Source organism: Salmo trutta, chromosome 14 (genome assembly GCF_901001165.1).
Source record: "Salmo trutta chromosome 14, fSalTru1.1, whole genome shotgun sequence".
Lineage (NCBI taxonomy): Eukaryota > Metazoa > Chordata > Actinopteri > Salmoniformes > Salmonidae > Salmo > Salmo trutta.
Genome location: NC_042970.1, coordinates 30,224,912 through 30,241,017, shown reverse-complemented (window position 1 = coordinate 30,241,017; position 16,106 = coordinate 30,224,912). Strand labels below are relative to the sequence as shown.

Sequence of the window (16,106 nt, the reverse complement as noted above, 5' to 3'; positions counted from 1 at the left end):
ACACTCAATATCACATAATGACAAATTGAAAAGAGGTTTTTAGAATTTTTAGCAAATGTATTAAACCTAAAAAACTGAAATACCTTATTTACATAAGTATTCAGACCCTTTGCTATGAGACTTGAAATTGAGATCAGGTGCATCCTGTTAACGTTGATCATCCTTGAGATGCTTCTACAACTTGATTGGAGTCCAGCTGTGGTAAATTCAATTGATTGAACATGATTTGGAAAGGCAGACACCTGTCTATATAAGGAAGACGGTGCATGTCAGAGCAAAAAGTAAAACATGAGGATGTAGTAAATGTCCGTAGATCTCTGAGACAGGATTGTGTCAAGACAGAGATGTGGGAAAGAGTACCAAAACATTTCTGCAGCATAGAAGGTCCCCAAGAACACACTGGCCTCTATCATTCTTAAATGGAAGAAGTTTGGCACCACCAAGACTCTTCCTAGACTAAGCAATCGGGGGAGAAGGGCCTTAGTCAAGGAGATGACCAAGAACCCGATGGTAACTCTGACAGAGCTCCAGAGTTCCTCTGTGGAGATGGGAGAGCCAGACGGAAGCCACTCCTCAGTAAAAGGCACATGATAGCCTGCTTGGAATATGCCAAAGGGCACCTAAAGGACTTTCAGACCATGAGAAACAAGATTCTCTGATCTGATGAAATCAAGATTGAGCTCTTTGGCCTGAATACCTAGCGTCACGCCTGGAGGAAACCTGGCACCATCCCTACGGTGAAGCATGGTGGTGGCAGCGTCATGCTGTGGGGATGTCCTTCAGCGGCAGGGACTGGGAAACTAGTCAGGATCGAGGGAATGATGAACAAAGCAAAGTACAGAGAGATCATTGATGAAAACCTGCTCCAGAGCTTTCAGGACTGGGGTGAAGGTTCACCTTCCAACAAGGCAAGGACTCTGAATGGCTTCGGGGCAAGACTCTGAATGTCCTTGAGTGGCCCAGCCAGAGCCTGGACTTGATCCCGATCAAACATCTCTGGAGGGACCTGAAAATAGCTGCACAGCAGTGCTCCCCATCCAACCTGACAGAGTTTGAGAGGATCTGCAGAGAAAATGGGAGAAACTCCGCAAATACAGGTGTGTGAAGCTTGTAGCGTCATACCCAAGTAGACTCGAGGCTGTAATCTGCCAAAGGTGCTTCAACAAAGTACTGAGTAAAGGGTCTGAATACTTATATAAATGTGATATACTATATATATTTATTTTTTTACAAAAATGTAAAGAAACCTGTTTTTGCTTTGCCATTATGGCTTATTGTGTGTCCATTTTAGAGTAAGGCTGTAACGTAACAAAATGTGGAAAAAGTCTAGGGGTTTGAATACTTTCTGAATGAACTGTATATAGAGTCCCAGGCAAAAGTTTGGACACACCTTCTCATTCTTGGGGTTTTCTTTATTTTTACTATTTTCTACATTGTAGCGTAATAGTGAAGACATCAAAACTATGAAATAACAGATATGGAATCATGTAGAAACCCAAAAAGTGTTAAATAAATCAAAATATATTTTATATTTGAGATTCTTCAAAGTAGCCACCCTTTGCCTTGATGACAGCGTTGCACACTCTTGGCCTTCTCTCAACCAGCTTCATAAGGTAGTCACCTGGAATGTGTTTCAATTAACAGGTGTGCCTTGTTAAAAGTTCATTTGTGGAATTTCTTTCCTTCTTAATGCATTAGAGCAAATCAGTTGTATTGTGACAGGGTAGGGGTGGTACATAGAAGATAGCCCTGTTTGATAAAAGACCAAGTCCATATTATGGCAAGAACAGCTCAAACAAGCAAAGAGAAACAACAGTCCATCATTACTTTAAGACATGAAGGTCAGTCAATCTGGAAAATTTCAAGAACTTTGAAAGTTTCTACAGGTGCAGTCGCAAAAACCATCAAGCGCTATGATGAAACTGGCTCACATGAGGACCGCCACAGGAAAGGAAGATCCAGAGTTACTTCTGCTGCAGAGGATAAGTTCATTAGAGTTAACTGCACCTCAGATTGCAGACTAAATAAATGCTTCACAGAGTTCAAGTAACAGACACATCTCAACATCAACTGTTCAGAGGAGACTGCATGAATCAGGCCTTCATGGTCAAATTGCTGAATAAAAAACTCTACTAAAGGACACCAATAAGAAGAAGAGTCTTGCTTGGGCCAAGAAACACGAGCAATGGACATTAGACCAATGGAAATCTGTACTTTGGTCTGATGAGTCCAAAGATATTGAGATATTTGGTTCCAACCGCCGTGTCTTTGTGAGATGCAGAGTAGGTGAATGGATGATCTCTGCATGTGTGGTTCCCACCGTTAAGCATGGAGGAGGAGGTGTGATGGTGTGAAGGTCAGTCATGATGGGCTATTTGTAAGGGCTATTTGACCAAGAAGGAGATTAGTGGAGTGCTGCTTCAGATGACCTGGCCTCCACAATCATCCAACCTCAACCCAATTGAGATGGTTTGGGATGAGTTGGACCGCAGAGTGAAGGAAAAGCAGCCAACAAGTGTTCAGTATATGTGGGAACTCCTTCAAGACTTTTGGAAAAGCATGAAGCTCCTCATGAAGCTGGTTGAGAGAATGCCAAGAGTGTGCAAAGACATTATCAAGGCAAAGGGTGGCTTTATGGTTGTGTATATTTTGATTTGTTTAAAACCTCTTAAAGATCTGCCCCTTTTTTTCAGTTTTTGCCTAAAATGACACACCCAAATCGAACTGCCGTGAGCTCAGGACCTGAAGCAAGGATATGCATATTCTTGATACCATTTGAACGGAAACACTTTGAAGTTTGTGGAAATGTGAAATTAATGTAGGACAATATAACACATTAGATCTGGTAAAAAGATCAAGAAGAAAGAAAAAAATGTGCTTAAAAAAATAAATAATTGTACCATCATCTTTGCAATGCAAGAGAAAGGCCATAATGAATTCATCTAGCCCAGGCGTAATTTAGACTTTGTAGTGTATGTGCAAAGTTTATGTGCAAATTTTAGACTGATCCAATTAACTATTGCGAATCTATTTAAAATCGTGTATCAAGACTGGCCAAATGTGCCTAATTGGTTTATTCATACATTTTCAAGTTCATAATTGTGCAATCTCCTCAAACAATAAAATGTTATTTTTTTTGTGTAATAGCTACTGTAAATTGACCAGTGCAGTTAGATTAACAATAATTTAAGCTTTCTGCCCATATCAGATATGTTTATGTCCTGGTATTTGCATTTGTTTCTTACAACCTCATGCTAATCACATTAGCCTACGTTAGCTCAACTGTCCCGTTAGCTCAACTGTTAGCTCACTTTTTTGGTTACTACATGATTCCATATTTGTTATTTCATAGTTTTGATATCTTCACTATTATTCTACAATTTAGAAAATAGTAAAAATAAAGAAAAACACTTCAGTGATTAGGTGTGTCCAAACTTTTGATTGGGACTGTATATATTTTATATAAAAAATATAAAAAATGTATAAGAAAATTCAGACATTTAAACTTCAAGGGCCAGTTTCCCAGATACAGATTAAGTCTAGTCATGGACTAAAAAGCACTTTCAATGGAGATTTGCTATTGAGCTTGCTTTTTAGTCCAACACTAGGCTTAATCTGTGTCTGAGAAACTGGCCCTTATTTGGCAGTTATTTTAAACTCACATTGAAGGGGGATGCAGTCTGTAACGTTTTAAGGATTTAGCTCATTATCTGAATAGGCAATTGTTCTCCATAATCAATAGTTGAATTCTTTGGCCAGGCAAGTCTAGCCAGGATTGTTATTCTATATGCTAAATATTTCATTCAGCGAAGGGTCAATTGTACAGTATGTCCCTGTGTTCTGTTTCCTCATTAAATAAAGTTTCCCTAACTACAGTACTAACCCTCAGGGAAACTGGTATCCTTAGAAAAAAGGAAACTAGATGAAATTCCACAACACAGGAATTTTAAACAGATGGTGATCCACTAAAAAAAGACCTCACCAATTAGATTCACTTAAAATATGTGCAAATATGTTTGTCTGTGAAATAGAAGATCATATCATTGTTGCACACATCAAGTATTTTTTCACCATGTTTTCTGTCCAGCATGGAAATCAGGGATGTGTGTACTTGATCTCTTTCATAGATTCATAGATCTAATGCCATGCCTGTCTGGGACAAACAAAAACACGCTCACAATGTATTTACTATTGCAGTGAGCTAAACCACTGAGGTGGGCCGGTGGGAGGATAAGGATCTCTTGCTTTCTCTCACTCTGCCCCTTTCTTTCCCTTGCTCTCTCATTATCTCGTTCTCTCTCCCTCCACTTTTTTGTCTGTCTCAGTGTCTCTCTCTCTCTCTCTCTCTCTCCCTCTCACTCTCTGTCTGTTTCACTTTCTCGCTGTCTCTGTCTCTCTGTCGCTCTGTTTGTGTCTGTGTGTCTCCCCCCACCCTCTGTAACAAGGTCAGATAGGCTGGTTGACTTGAGTGAATGTAATCAGGCTAAGTGTGTGTGTCCCGTATCAGTGTGTCCTCAGTCGCTCTCTCCGTATCTCTCTCTATCTCTCTGTATGGGATTGAACCACTTTACTTCATTCTCCCCTAGCAGTCAAAAGCCCTGGGGCGGGCTTGCACACACATCTAACGCACACACACACACACACACACACACACACACACACACACACACACACACACACACACACACACACACACACACACACACACACACACACACACACACACACACACACACACACACCGCAGTGACATGCTCTATTTGGATGTCACTTTTAGCGTGACAAGGGAGCTGTCGACCAGCCTTCTATATCAAAGTGAGGGATCCGTCTCTTCTCTCCTCTTCCATTCTCTTCTTTCTTCTCCTTCTATCTTTCTCTTCGCACTCTTCTATTTCCTCCCTGACACTTTTAAAGTGACATCACACAATCCTTCACGTAGAAGATCTCCTGCTCACACACATGCACACACACATACATGGTGCATAAAAACATACACACAGTTAATACTTTTTTCTTGTGCACACATACTGCTTAACCACTTAACCCATCTCTCTCTCTGTCTCTGTCTCTGTCTTTGTCTCTGTCAATTCAATTCAATTACATTTAAGGCCTTTATTGGAAACATATGTTAACATTGCCAAAGCAAGTGAAATAGATAATAAACAAAAGTGAAATAAACAAGAAAAAATGTACAGTAAACATTACACTCACAACAGTTCCAAAAGAATAAAGACATTTCAAATATCATATTATGTATATATACATTGTTTTAATGATGTGCAAATGGTTAAAGTACAAAAGGGAAAATAAAGAAACATAAATATAGGTGGTATTTACAATGGTGTTTGTTCTTCACTGGTTGCCCTTTTCTTTATCAACAGGTCACAGATATTGCTGCTGTGATGTCACACTGTGGTATTTCACCCAAAAGATATGGGATTTTATCAAAATTGGATTTGTTTTGGAATTCTTTGTGGGTCTGTCTAATCTGAGGGAAATGTGTGTCTCTAATATGGTCATACATTTGGCAGGAGGTTAGGAAGTGCAGCTCTGTTTCCACCTCATTTTGTGGGCAGTGTGCACATAGCCTGTCTTCTCTTGAGAGCCAGGTTTGCCTTCGACAGCCTTTCTTAAGCAAGGCTATGCTCACTGAGTCTGTACATAGTCAAAGCTTTCCTTAATTCTGCCACTGTGTACTCTCTGTTTATGGCCAAATATAATTCTAGTTGTCTCTGTTTTTATGTAAAATTGTTTCCAATGTGTCAAGAAAATTAAATTTTTGTTTTCTCATTATTTGGTTGGGTGTCACGCCCTGATCTGTTTCACCTGTCCTTGTGATTGTCTCCACCCCCTCCAGGCATTGCTTATTTTCCCCAGTGTATTTATCCCTGTGTTTCCTGTCTCTCTGTGCCAGTTCGTCTTGTATGTTCAAGTCAACCAGCGTGGTTTTCCCGTGCTCCTGCTTTTCTATTCTCTTTTACTAGTCCTCCCGGTTTTGACTTTTGCCTGTTTTTTTGGACTCCATTCCCGCCTGCCTGACCATTCTACCTGCCCTGACCTCGAGCCTGCCTGCCCTTCTGTACCTCTGGAACACTGAACTGGTTTTGACCTTTTGCCTGTCCACGACCATTCTCTTGCCTACCCCTTTTGGATTGTTAATAAACATCTTGGACGCTAACCGTCTGCATCTGGGTCTCGCCTTGTGCCCTTATAGTTGGGTCTAATTGTGTTGCTGTCCTGGGGCTCTGTGGGCTCTGTGGGGTCTGTTTGTGAACAGAGCCCCATGACTAGCTTGCTTAGGGGACTCTTCTCCAGGTTCATCTCTCTGTAGCTGATGGCTTTGTTATGGAAGGTTTGGGAATCGCTTCCTTTTAGGTGGTTGTAGAATTTAACATCTCTTTTCTGGATTTTGATAACTGGCAGGTATCTGCTTAATTCTGCTCTACATGTATTATTTTGTGTTTTACGTTTTACATGGAGGATATTTTTGCAGAATTCTGCATGCAGAGTCTCAATTTGGTGTTTGTCGCATTTTGTGAATTCTTGGTTGGTGAGCGGACCGCAGACTTCACAACCATAAAGGGCAATGGGTTCTAAAACTGACAGCAACTGGACCTTTTTTGGAACCCCATTATTTTTGTCTTACTGAGATTTAATGTCTGGGCCCAGGTCTGACAGAATCTGTGCAGAAGATCTAGGTGCTGCTGTAGGCCCTCCTTGGTTGGGGACAGAAGCACCAGATCATCAGCAAACAGTAGACATTTGACTTGAGATTCTAGTAGGATGAGGCCGGGTGCTGCAGACTGTTCTAGTGCCCTCACCAATTCATTTATATATATGTTGAAGAGGGTGGGGCTTAAGCTGCATCCCTGTCTCACCCCATGGCCCTGTGGAAAGAAATGTGTGTTTTCTGCCAATATTAACCGCTGTAACGATGTGCGCTGAGTCGGGAAGCAAGTTCAGGGAGTGAGTGTTTTAATAAAATAAATGGAACATAATACAGAACAAGAACCTCGAACAACGCACAGACATGAAACAAAAGCAGAAACAATGCCACCTGGGGAAGGAACCAGAGGGAGTGACATATATTGGGCAGGTAATCAAGGAAGTGATGGAGTCCAGGTGAGTCTGACGATGCCCAGCTGCGCGTAACGATGGTGACAAGTGTGCGCCATAACGAGCAGCCTGGTGACCTAGAGGCCGGAGAGGGAGCACACGTGACAACCGCATACTTGTTTGTGTAGATGGATTTTATAATGTTGTATGTTTTTCTCCCAACACCACTTTCCATTAATTTGTATAGCAGGCACTCATTACAAATTGAGTCGAAAGCTTTTTTTAAATCAACAAAGCATGAGAAGACTTTGCCTTTGTTTTGGTTTGTTTGTTTGTCAATTGGGTGTGCAGGGTGAATACGTGGTCTGTTGCATGGTAATTTGGTAAAAAGCCAATTTGACATTTGCTCAGTACATTGTCCTCGCTGAGGAAATGTACGAGTCTGCTGTTAATGGTAATGCAGAGGATTTTCCCAAGGTTGATGTTGACGCATATCTCACGGTAGTTACTGGGGTAAAATTTGTCTCCACTTTTGTGGATTGTGGTAATCAGTCCTTAGTTAAAAATATTGGGGAATATGCCAGAGCTGAGGATGATGTTAATTTAAGTATAGCCAATTGGAATTTGTGGTCTGTATATTTTATCACTTAATTTAGGATACCACCAATCCCACAGGTCTTTTCAGGTTGGAGTGTGTTTGTATTTTGTCCTGTAGTTCATTCAATGTAATTGGATAATCCAGTGGATTCTGGTAGTCTTTAATAATTGATTCTAAGATTTGTTTTTGATCATTTACAGTACCAGTCAAAAGTTTGGACACACATAATCATTCAAGGGTTTTTCTTCATTTTGACTATTTTCTACATTATATAATAATAGTGAAGACATCAAAACTATGAAATAACACATATGGAATCATGTAGCAACCAAAAAAGTGTTAAACAAATCAAAATATATTTTATATTAGAGATTCTTCAAAGTAATCAACATTTGTCTTGATGACAGCTTTGCACACTCTCTCTCAACCAGCTTCACCTGGAATTATTTTCCAACAGTCTTGACGGAGTTCCCACATATGCTGAGCACTTATTGGTTGCTTTTCCTTCACTCTGCAGTCCAACTCATCCCAAACCATCTCAATTGGGTTGAGGTCGGGTGATTGTGGAGGCCAGGTCATCTGAAGCAGCACTCCATCACACTCCTTCTTGGTCAAATAGCACTTACACAGCCTGAAGGTGTGTTGGGTCATTGTCCTGTTGAAAAACAAATGAATGTCCCACTAAGCGCAAACCAGATGGAATGGCGTATCACTGCAGAATGCTGTGGTAGCCATGCTGGTTAAGTGTGCCTTGAATTATAAATAAATCACAGACAGTGTCACCAGCAAAGCACCCCCAAACCATCACACCTCCTCCTCCTCCATGCATCACGGTGGGAACCACACATGCAGAGATCATGCATTCACCTACTCTGCATCTCACAAAGACACAGCGGTTGGAACCAAAAATCTCAAATTTGGACTCATCAGACCAAAGGACAGATTTCCACCAGTCTAATGTCCATTGCTTGTGTTTCTTGGCCCAGGCATGACTCTTCTTCTTATTGGTGTCCTTTAGTGGTGGCTTCTTTGCAGCAATTTGACCATGAAGGCCTGATTCATGCAGTCTCCTTTGAACAGTTGATGTTGAGATGTGTCTGTTACTTGAACTCTGTGAAGCATTTAAATGGGCTGCAATTTCTGAGGCTGGTAACTCTAATGAACGTATCCTCTGCAGCAGAGGTAACTCTAGGTCTTCCTTTCCTGTGGCGGTCCTCATGAGGGCCAGTTTCATCATAGCGCTTGATGGTTTTTGCGACTGTACTTGAAGAAACTTTCAAAGTCCTTGAAATGGTCCGTATTGACTGACCTTCATGTCTTAAAGTAATGATGGACTGTTGTTTCTCTTTGCTTATTTGAGCTGTTCTTGCCATAATATGGACATGGTATTTTACCAAATAGGGCTATCGTCTGTGTACCACGCCTACCTTGTCACAACACAACTGATTGGCTTAAGAAGGAAAGAAATTCCACAAATGAACTTTTAACAAGACCCACCTGTTATTTGAAATGCATTCCAGGTGACTACCTCATGAAGCTGGTTGAGAGAATGCCAAGAGTGTGCAAAGCTGTCATCAAGGCAAAGGGTGGCTACTTTGAAGAATCTCAAATATTTGCATACCATTCATTTGCATACTACATGATTCCATGTGATATTTCATGGTTTTGATGTCTTCACTATTATTCTACAATGTAGAAAATAGTAAAATAAAGAAAAACCCTTGAATGAGTAGGTTTGTCAAAACATTTGACTGGTACTGTGTATGTTTTTGCTGTTTGTACTTTGTTCTCGAGCCAAAAAGATTGGAGAAGTGGTTTTGGATAGATAACTCTTCGTGTTAGTGTTTGTTTAGTTTTCCAATTTTCCCAGAAGTGGATGGATTCTATGGTTTCTTCAATTACATTGAGCTGATTTCTGACGTGCTGTTCCTTCTTTTTCCGTAGTTTATTTCTGTATTGTTTTAGTGATTCACCATACGGAAGGCATAGGCTCAAGTTTTCTGGGTCTCCACGTTTTTGGTTGGATAGGTTTCTCAATTTCTTTCTCAGGTTTAGTATTCTTCATCAAGCCATTTGTCATTTTTTGTAAATTTTCTTAGGTTGTCTGCTTGAATTTTTTTGATTTGATAGAGAAGCTGAGAGGTCAAATATACTGTTTAGGTTTTCTACTGCTAAATTTACACCGTCACTATTACAGTGAAACATTTTGTCCAGGAAATTGTCTAGAAGGGATTGAATTTGTTGTTGCCTAATTGTTGTTTGGTAGATTTCCAGACTACTTTCTCTCCATCTATAGCGTTTCTTAATATTATTCAGTTCCTTTGGCTTTGATGCCTCATGATTGAGTATAGCTCTGTTCAAGTTGACTGTGATTTTGCTGTGATCTGATAGGGGTGTCAGTAGACTGACTGTGAACTCTCTAAGAGACTCTGGGTTGAGGTCAGCGATAAAGTAGTCTACAGTACTACTACCAAGAGATGAGCTATAGGTGTACCTACCAAAGGAGTCCCCTCATAGCCTACCATTGACTATGTACATACCCAGCGACCGACAGAACTGCAGGAGTTGTGACCCGTTTTTGTTGGTTATGTTGTCGTAGTTGGGTCTGGGGGGCATATGGGGGAGGGAATGCTGTCACCTCTGGGTAGGTGTTTGTTCACCTGTGGGCTGAGGGTGTCAGGTTGTTGTCTATTTCTGGCATTTTGGTCGCCACAGAGTAGTACATGTGGGCCTGGAAATTGTTGATCTCCCCCTCTAGAATGGAGAAGCTGTCATCGTTAAAGTATGGTGATTCTATTGGCACATTTTTCTCTGTTGAGATCATTTCCTTATTAATTTTTAGCCAGATGTAAAATGTTCCTGTTTTGACTAATTTAATAGAGTGGGTTAGGTCTGCTCTATACCAAATGAGCATATCCCCTGAGTCTCTTCCCTGTTTCACACCTGGTAGTTTGGTGGATGGGAATACCAGCTCTCTGTAACCTAGAGGGCAACCTGTGGGTTCGTCTCCTTTATACCATGTTTCTTGTAGGATGACAATGTCTGTATTTCCAATTTCTTTGATGAAGTCTGGGTTCCTGCTCTTTAGGCCAAAGGCAGATGACCTCAGACCTTGTATATTCCAGGATGAGATAGTAAAAGCTTTGAGTTCCATAGTGTCTAGTGTTGTTTTTGTGTGGTTTAGGCCTGGACCATCACAGTAGCTGTGAGCAGAGCATGTTGAGCATCTGATGCATACCTCTTAGGTCGCAGGATGGGGCTTGGGCGGGTGTAATAATGGGGGTTGGGCCTGTTTCTCTGCTCACGGCCTGGGCATATGTCCTGCTGTCATGTTGAGGTCCTTGACGCAGGGGCGGAGTGCATGGGGTGGGCAGAAGGGGCATAGGTCTGATATGGGGGGGGCCTATATAGGGTGTGGCCAGGGTTTGCTTGAGGTGGTCTTAGCTGGTTGGGGTGTGGCTGGTGATGCTGTGGTCTGGGTGTAGGTCCTCTTGGCGTGGGTTCTCTCAGTGCAGGTCCTTCAGGAGGGGGCCTTGCAGGTCTGGGAGGGTGAATCGCTGGTCTGGGCGGGGTGTAGTCTGGCCTAGTCTGTCCTCTGACAACAGCTCCAGGGTATGCCTAGTGTTTGCGCACCAGAGTTTAGCAACTTAGTGCTTGGGAAAAAGTTTATCCTCTTGAATGTATTTGCCATTTGAGTCAATGAGGAGCACAATCTCTGGCTTTTGTGTGTCTTCAGTGGATGTGTGGGGGTTGTCAGACAGCCATCCATCTTCACCTTCTGTCCTCCGGGTCTTGTTGGGGGGGGGGGGGTAGGTGTACTGGTCTGTTTTGTGGGTTTGTTCTGTCTGGATTGTGTGGACTAGCTCTCTGTGCTCCACCATGTCTCTCTCCAGCTCTGTGAATTTATCCCTCTCAATGATGGAGTAGCAGGGAAGTTGTGGGACCTGGGTGTGTTCAGTGCTGGGGGGGTGACTATCCTCATCTGCAGGACAGTTTGAAGAGGTGTGATCAGACTCACTCAGGTTGGGGGAGTCGTCACAGAGAGAGAGCTCTATTTGATCCCGTAAAAGTCTTGCTGGAACTGCATGAGGATGCCCTGCACCATTACCGTCCCAGACTTGTACACGTTGACAGAGATTGTTTCAATTTTCTCAATGTATAGTATTCTGAGTTTCCACCCTGGGCCAATACCCTCTCTCTTGACATAGGGGTAGTGTGCTCTTATAGCACTGTGCCATGCTAGGGGATGGTCTGTGTTAATATAGCACTGTGCCATGCTAGGGGAGGGTCTGTGTGGAAAATGAAGTTGCTTACGATCCCCTCTTTGTAGCAGTCAGCAAATAGGTTCTCTAGATTGTCCTTGAGGAGCTTTGTTTTGTACCTCTCTCTCTCTCTCTCTCTCTCTCTCTCTCACTCTCGCTCTCGCTCTCGCTCTCTCTCTCTCTCTCTCTCTCTCTCTCTCTCTCTCTCTCGCTCTCTCTCTCTCTCTCTCTCTCTCTCGCTCTCTCTCTCTCTCTCTCTTTCTCTCAGGGCTGTCAGCATGCTCCGTGTCTGACTACAATATCCGACATTTGTCCATGGGAGGGATAAACATCAAATTTTGACAGTTAAGTTGATGCGTTAATTCCGAATGATTAAGGGTTAAAATGAAGGCTGCAAAAAGGATCTGCCATCTCCGTCCACAACGCCCTAGCAAACCACAACCCTACGGCTGGTTTTGAAGGTATCTCCTGACGTCCTGGGACCTGAAAGGACGTTGAATATCGTCTTGGATCTCGAGCGACCTGGCTGGTCTCGTCTCGTGTCCTGGGATGTGCGTGACTGGAGAGAGGTGAATTAGCACAGTGACCCAGTTAGGTCACAGAGAGAAGAGTCCTCTGCACACACAAATGAGGCACACACGCACAGCAGCACACGCGCATGTGCGCACACACACACACAAACACACACACACACACACACGTCAGCCCACTACTACAGCTACTGCTACTACAGCTACCACAAGGACTAGGCACTACTGTAATGCTATATGTTTATGTCTTGACTATACACAAATGGAGAGATTCACGAGACAAGCATCTAAAACATAAACTAAAACATTTTCTAGCTGACTGCTTTCCTGCATACATATTGATCTAAGTGCTAATGGGAGCCGCCAACTAATTATGGAAAGCGTGAGTGTCTACCCGCCGCAACACACACAAACACATACACATAAGTTCCCTTCATCTCTCTGTGTGTGTTTGTGTGTGTGCCAAGAGCCGTCAATGCCTTGCTCCCCAGGAGAGTGTATTTCCTTCAGGGCGTAAACAGGTATGTAGATGAGTGTGTGTGTGTGTGTGTGTGTGTGTGTGTGTGTGTGTGTGTGTGTGTGTGTGTGTGTGTGTGTGTGTGTGTGTGTGTGTGTGTGTGTGTGTGTGTGTGTGTGTGTGTGTGTGTGTGTGTGTGTGTGTGTGTGAGAAACAAGACAGGTGAACCAGTGTTCCGTATCTCATTCGCCTCGTTTGGCACATTTAGCCGATGGAATGCTTTTAATGTTTAATTATCCAGGGGAAGTGATTAATAGTTTTTAATTACCTTAACCCTGGTCACCTAAAATATACACTGGTCCCTAAATGAGGTCAGTCCATCAGAGAAAATAAACAACACAAAAATTAAAGAGAGTCAAGAAAATAAAAAAAGACGAGGTATTTTCTATGACTCACCATAGCTTATCATCTTAAAAGTAGTCAGGACTTGAGCTATTCAACCAAACCATCCATCAACTCAACCACACAAAACACACAGAAAACATCCAAGGCTGAAAATTGACCACAAATGCACAAATTGAGCACAGGTAGGGACAAGTATAGATAAAGTACTGCAGTACAGTAACATAATGTAAAACTAGTCTAACACAACATCAGTGACCCAGTGTGTGACTCACCGATACAGGACTCCCTGTGCTCCTCAAACCCTGCACTGCAGACACACCTCCCGATGGGCACCAGCCACTCCCCCTCGGCGCTGCAGTACATCTTGGGCGTGTCTCTCTCCTCGGCATGGTCCACACACTGACCCCTGACCTCCACCAGGGAGGAGGAGTCAGCGCCAGTCACCACGTCCGTGAACACGGCCAGGTTGCGGCCCACGCCCGAGCAGCGCTTGTAGTACACCCTCACAGAGGTCAGGGCGATGCACGCCCCGATGTCCTGGAAGGCCAGGTAGAAGCCTCGTCTAGTGAGGGGGCCCACACCTCGAACCTGGAGGAGAAGGAGAGGACATTACCTCTCAATGATTCATAAAACAAAATGTAAAAGTGGGAGCAAAGTAAAATGTGGCACTGTGAAAGGCATGAGATCAGGTGAAGAGAACTACTTTCAGCACCATGGAGAGCTCCACTCACTTTAGCACCATGCTGGCTAAGATGTAGAAATCAACACTGCTCACTCAAAACAAATCATTTTCAAAGTCTATATCAACCAACATAATTTTGCACTTTGGTTTCTTTTTTTCAAATCTTTTTTTCCTTGTTGGTATTTTAACCCCTTTTTTGTGATATTCAATAACAATCTTGTCTCGTTGCTGCAACTTCCCAATGGGCTCAGGAGACGCGAAGGACGAGTCATGCGTCCTCCGAAACATGACCTGCCAAACCAGGCTTCTTAACACTTCCCACTTAACCCGGAAGCCAGCTGCACCAATGTGTCGGAGGAAACACCGTCCAACTGACGACCATAGTCGGCCTGCAGGCACCCGGCCAGCCACAAGGAGTCACTAGAGCGCAATGAGCCAAGTAAAGCCCCCTCGGCCAAACCCTCCCCTAACCCGGATGACGCTGGGCCAATTGTGCGCCGCCCTATTGGACTCCCGGTCACGGCCGGTTGTGACACAGACCGGGATCAAACCCGGGTCTATATTGACACATCAAGCACTGCGATGTAGTGCCTTATACCGCTCCGCCACTCAGGAGGCCTGCACTTTGGTTTCTAATAAGTGAGCGAACCTCAGTGTTGAGTTTGAGTCTCCTGACTCCCAGGTCCACTCCAGTGAAGCTCTCATCAGCAGCGATGGTGTCGATCTTGGTGAACTGGGTCTCTTTTATGGCCGTGCCCACCGCTCGGTCTGACTCATAGTAGTACAGGTTAAATGTCTCCTGTTCATCAGATAACAGAACACATGCACACAGTTGTTTACAGGTTTACTGGGAGAAGAGACATCAAATTGTCAATGATGAGGAAATAAAGGACTGCACTCCTGGAAGTAAGGTTATTTAAAATAAATCTGTTTCTCTTCTTTGATGAGACATATAGAAATTACCAAGTCAACAAGTTGCATTTTAGGTGTCAAAGTCTAAATCAGAGAACATTACTTAGATTCAGCCTCGGGCCGAATTTTTTCTTGAGTGGATGATCAGGGATCCAGAACATAATTAAGCAACAAGGCCTGAGGGAGTGTGGTATATGGCCAATATATCACGGCTAAGGGATGTTCATATGCACAATGCAACATGGAGTGCCTGGATACAGCCCGTGTGGTATATTGGCCATACACCACAAACCCCCAAGATGCCTTATTGCTATTATTAACTGGTTACCAGCGTAATTAGAACATTTGTTTTTTCATACCTGTGGAATACGGTCTGATATACCACGGCTTTCAGACAATCAGCATTCAGGGTTCAATCCACCCAGTTTATAATTACAAATAATTTGTTGACTGCACAGGAATTTGTAGAGACACGGGAAACTGTTGCTCATAAAAACCCCAGCAACGTTGCAGTTCTTGACACACTCAAACCCGGTGAGCCTGGCACCTACTACCATACCCCGTTCAAAAGCAATTAAATATTTTGAACTTGCCCATTTACCCTCTTATTAACAGCACACAAACACAATCCATGTCTCAGTTGTCTCAAGTGTTAAAATTCTTCTTTGACCCCCTCCCTTTCATCTACACCAGGTATTCCCAAACCAGGGGTACGCGCAATGTCATTTTTCTTCACAATTTCAACAGTACATTTATATTTTCCAGCAGGGTTATACACTTGGGTGAGGTTTTTTTCTCGCCTGAGTCGCCTCGTTTCACTGCCAACAATAAAATTAAACCATCTAGTGTTCAGCGAAATAACAACACAATGTTAAATACAGGTAGCCTAGTCAAATAATTAGCATCCAGTCACATTACCGTTACTCTCTCGTGGGAAAACTTCACTCTTTAGAAACGAAACATGACAATTTGAAAAATAAGCCACGGAAGTTTTTTGAGCAAGAATAGAGACGGCTTTCGAGTAGTAAGACGTATAAAAGCAACAGATACCGTAAATAAGAAGGGGCTAGAAGCATCTTATATGGTGAGCTACCGAGTGGCTAGGACAGGCAAGCCCCATACTATTGTGGAGGACTTAATTCTTCCTGCTGCCGTGGATATGGCTGGAACAATGCTGGCGGAAAAGGCCCAAAAAACTATACAG

General features: G+C 43.0%; 1 protein-coding gene across 1 annotated transcript in view; it reads right to left on the bottom strand.

Annotated features, from left to right (window-relative positions):
* epha8 (eph receptor A8) overlaps positions 1-16,106 on the bottom strand; it is a 95,812-nt gene that overhangs the window by 22,058 nt on the left and 57,648 nt on the right. The window contains exons 4-5 of the mRNA XM_029775232.1: positions 14,640-14,789; positions 13,581-13,896 (exon numbers count right to left, since the gene is read on the bottom strand). Coding sequence (XP_029631092.1) covers positions 13,581-13,896; positions 14,640-14,789 — 466 coding nt within the window. The remainder of the gene's footprint in view (positions 1-13,580; positions 13,897-14,639; positions 14,790-16,106) is intronic.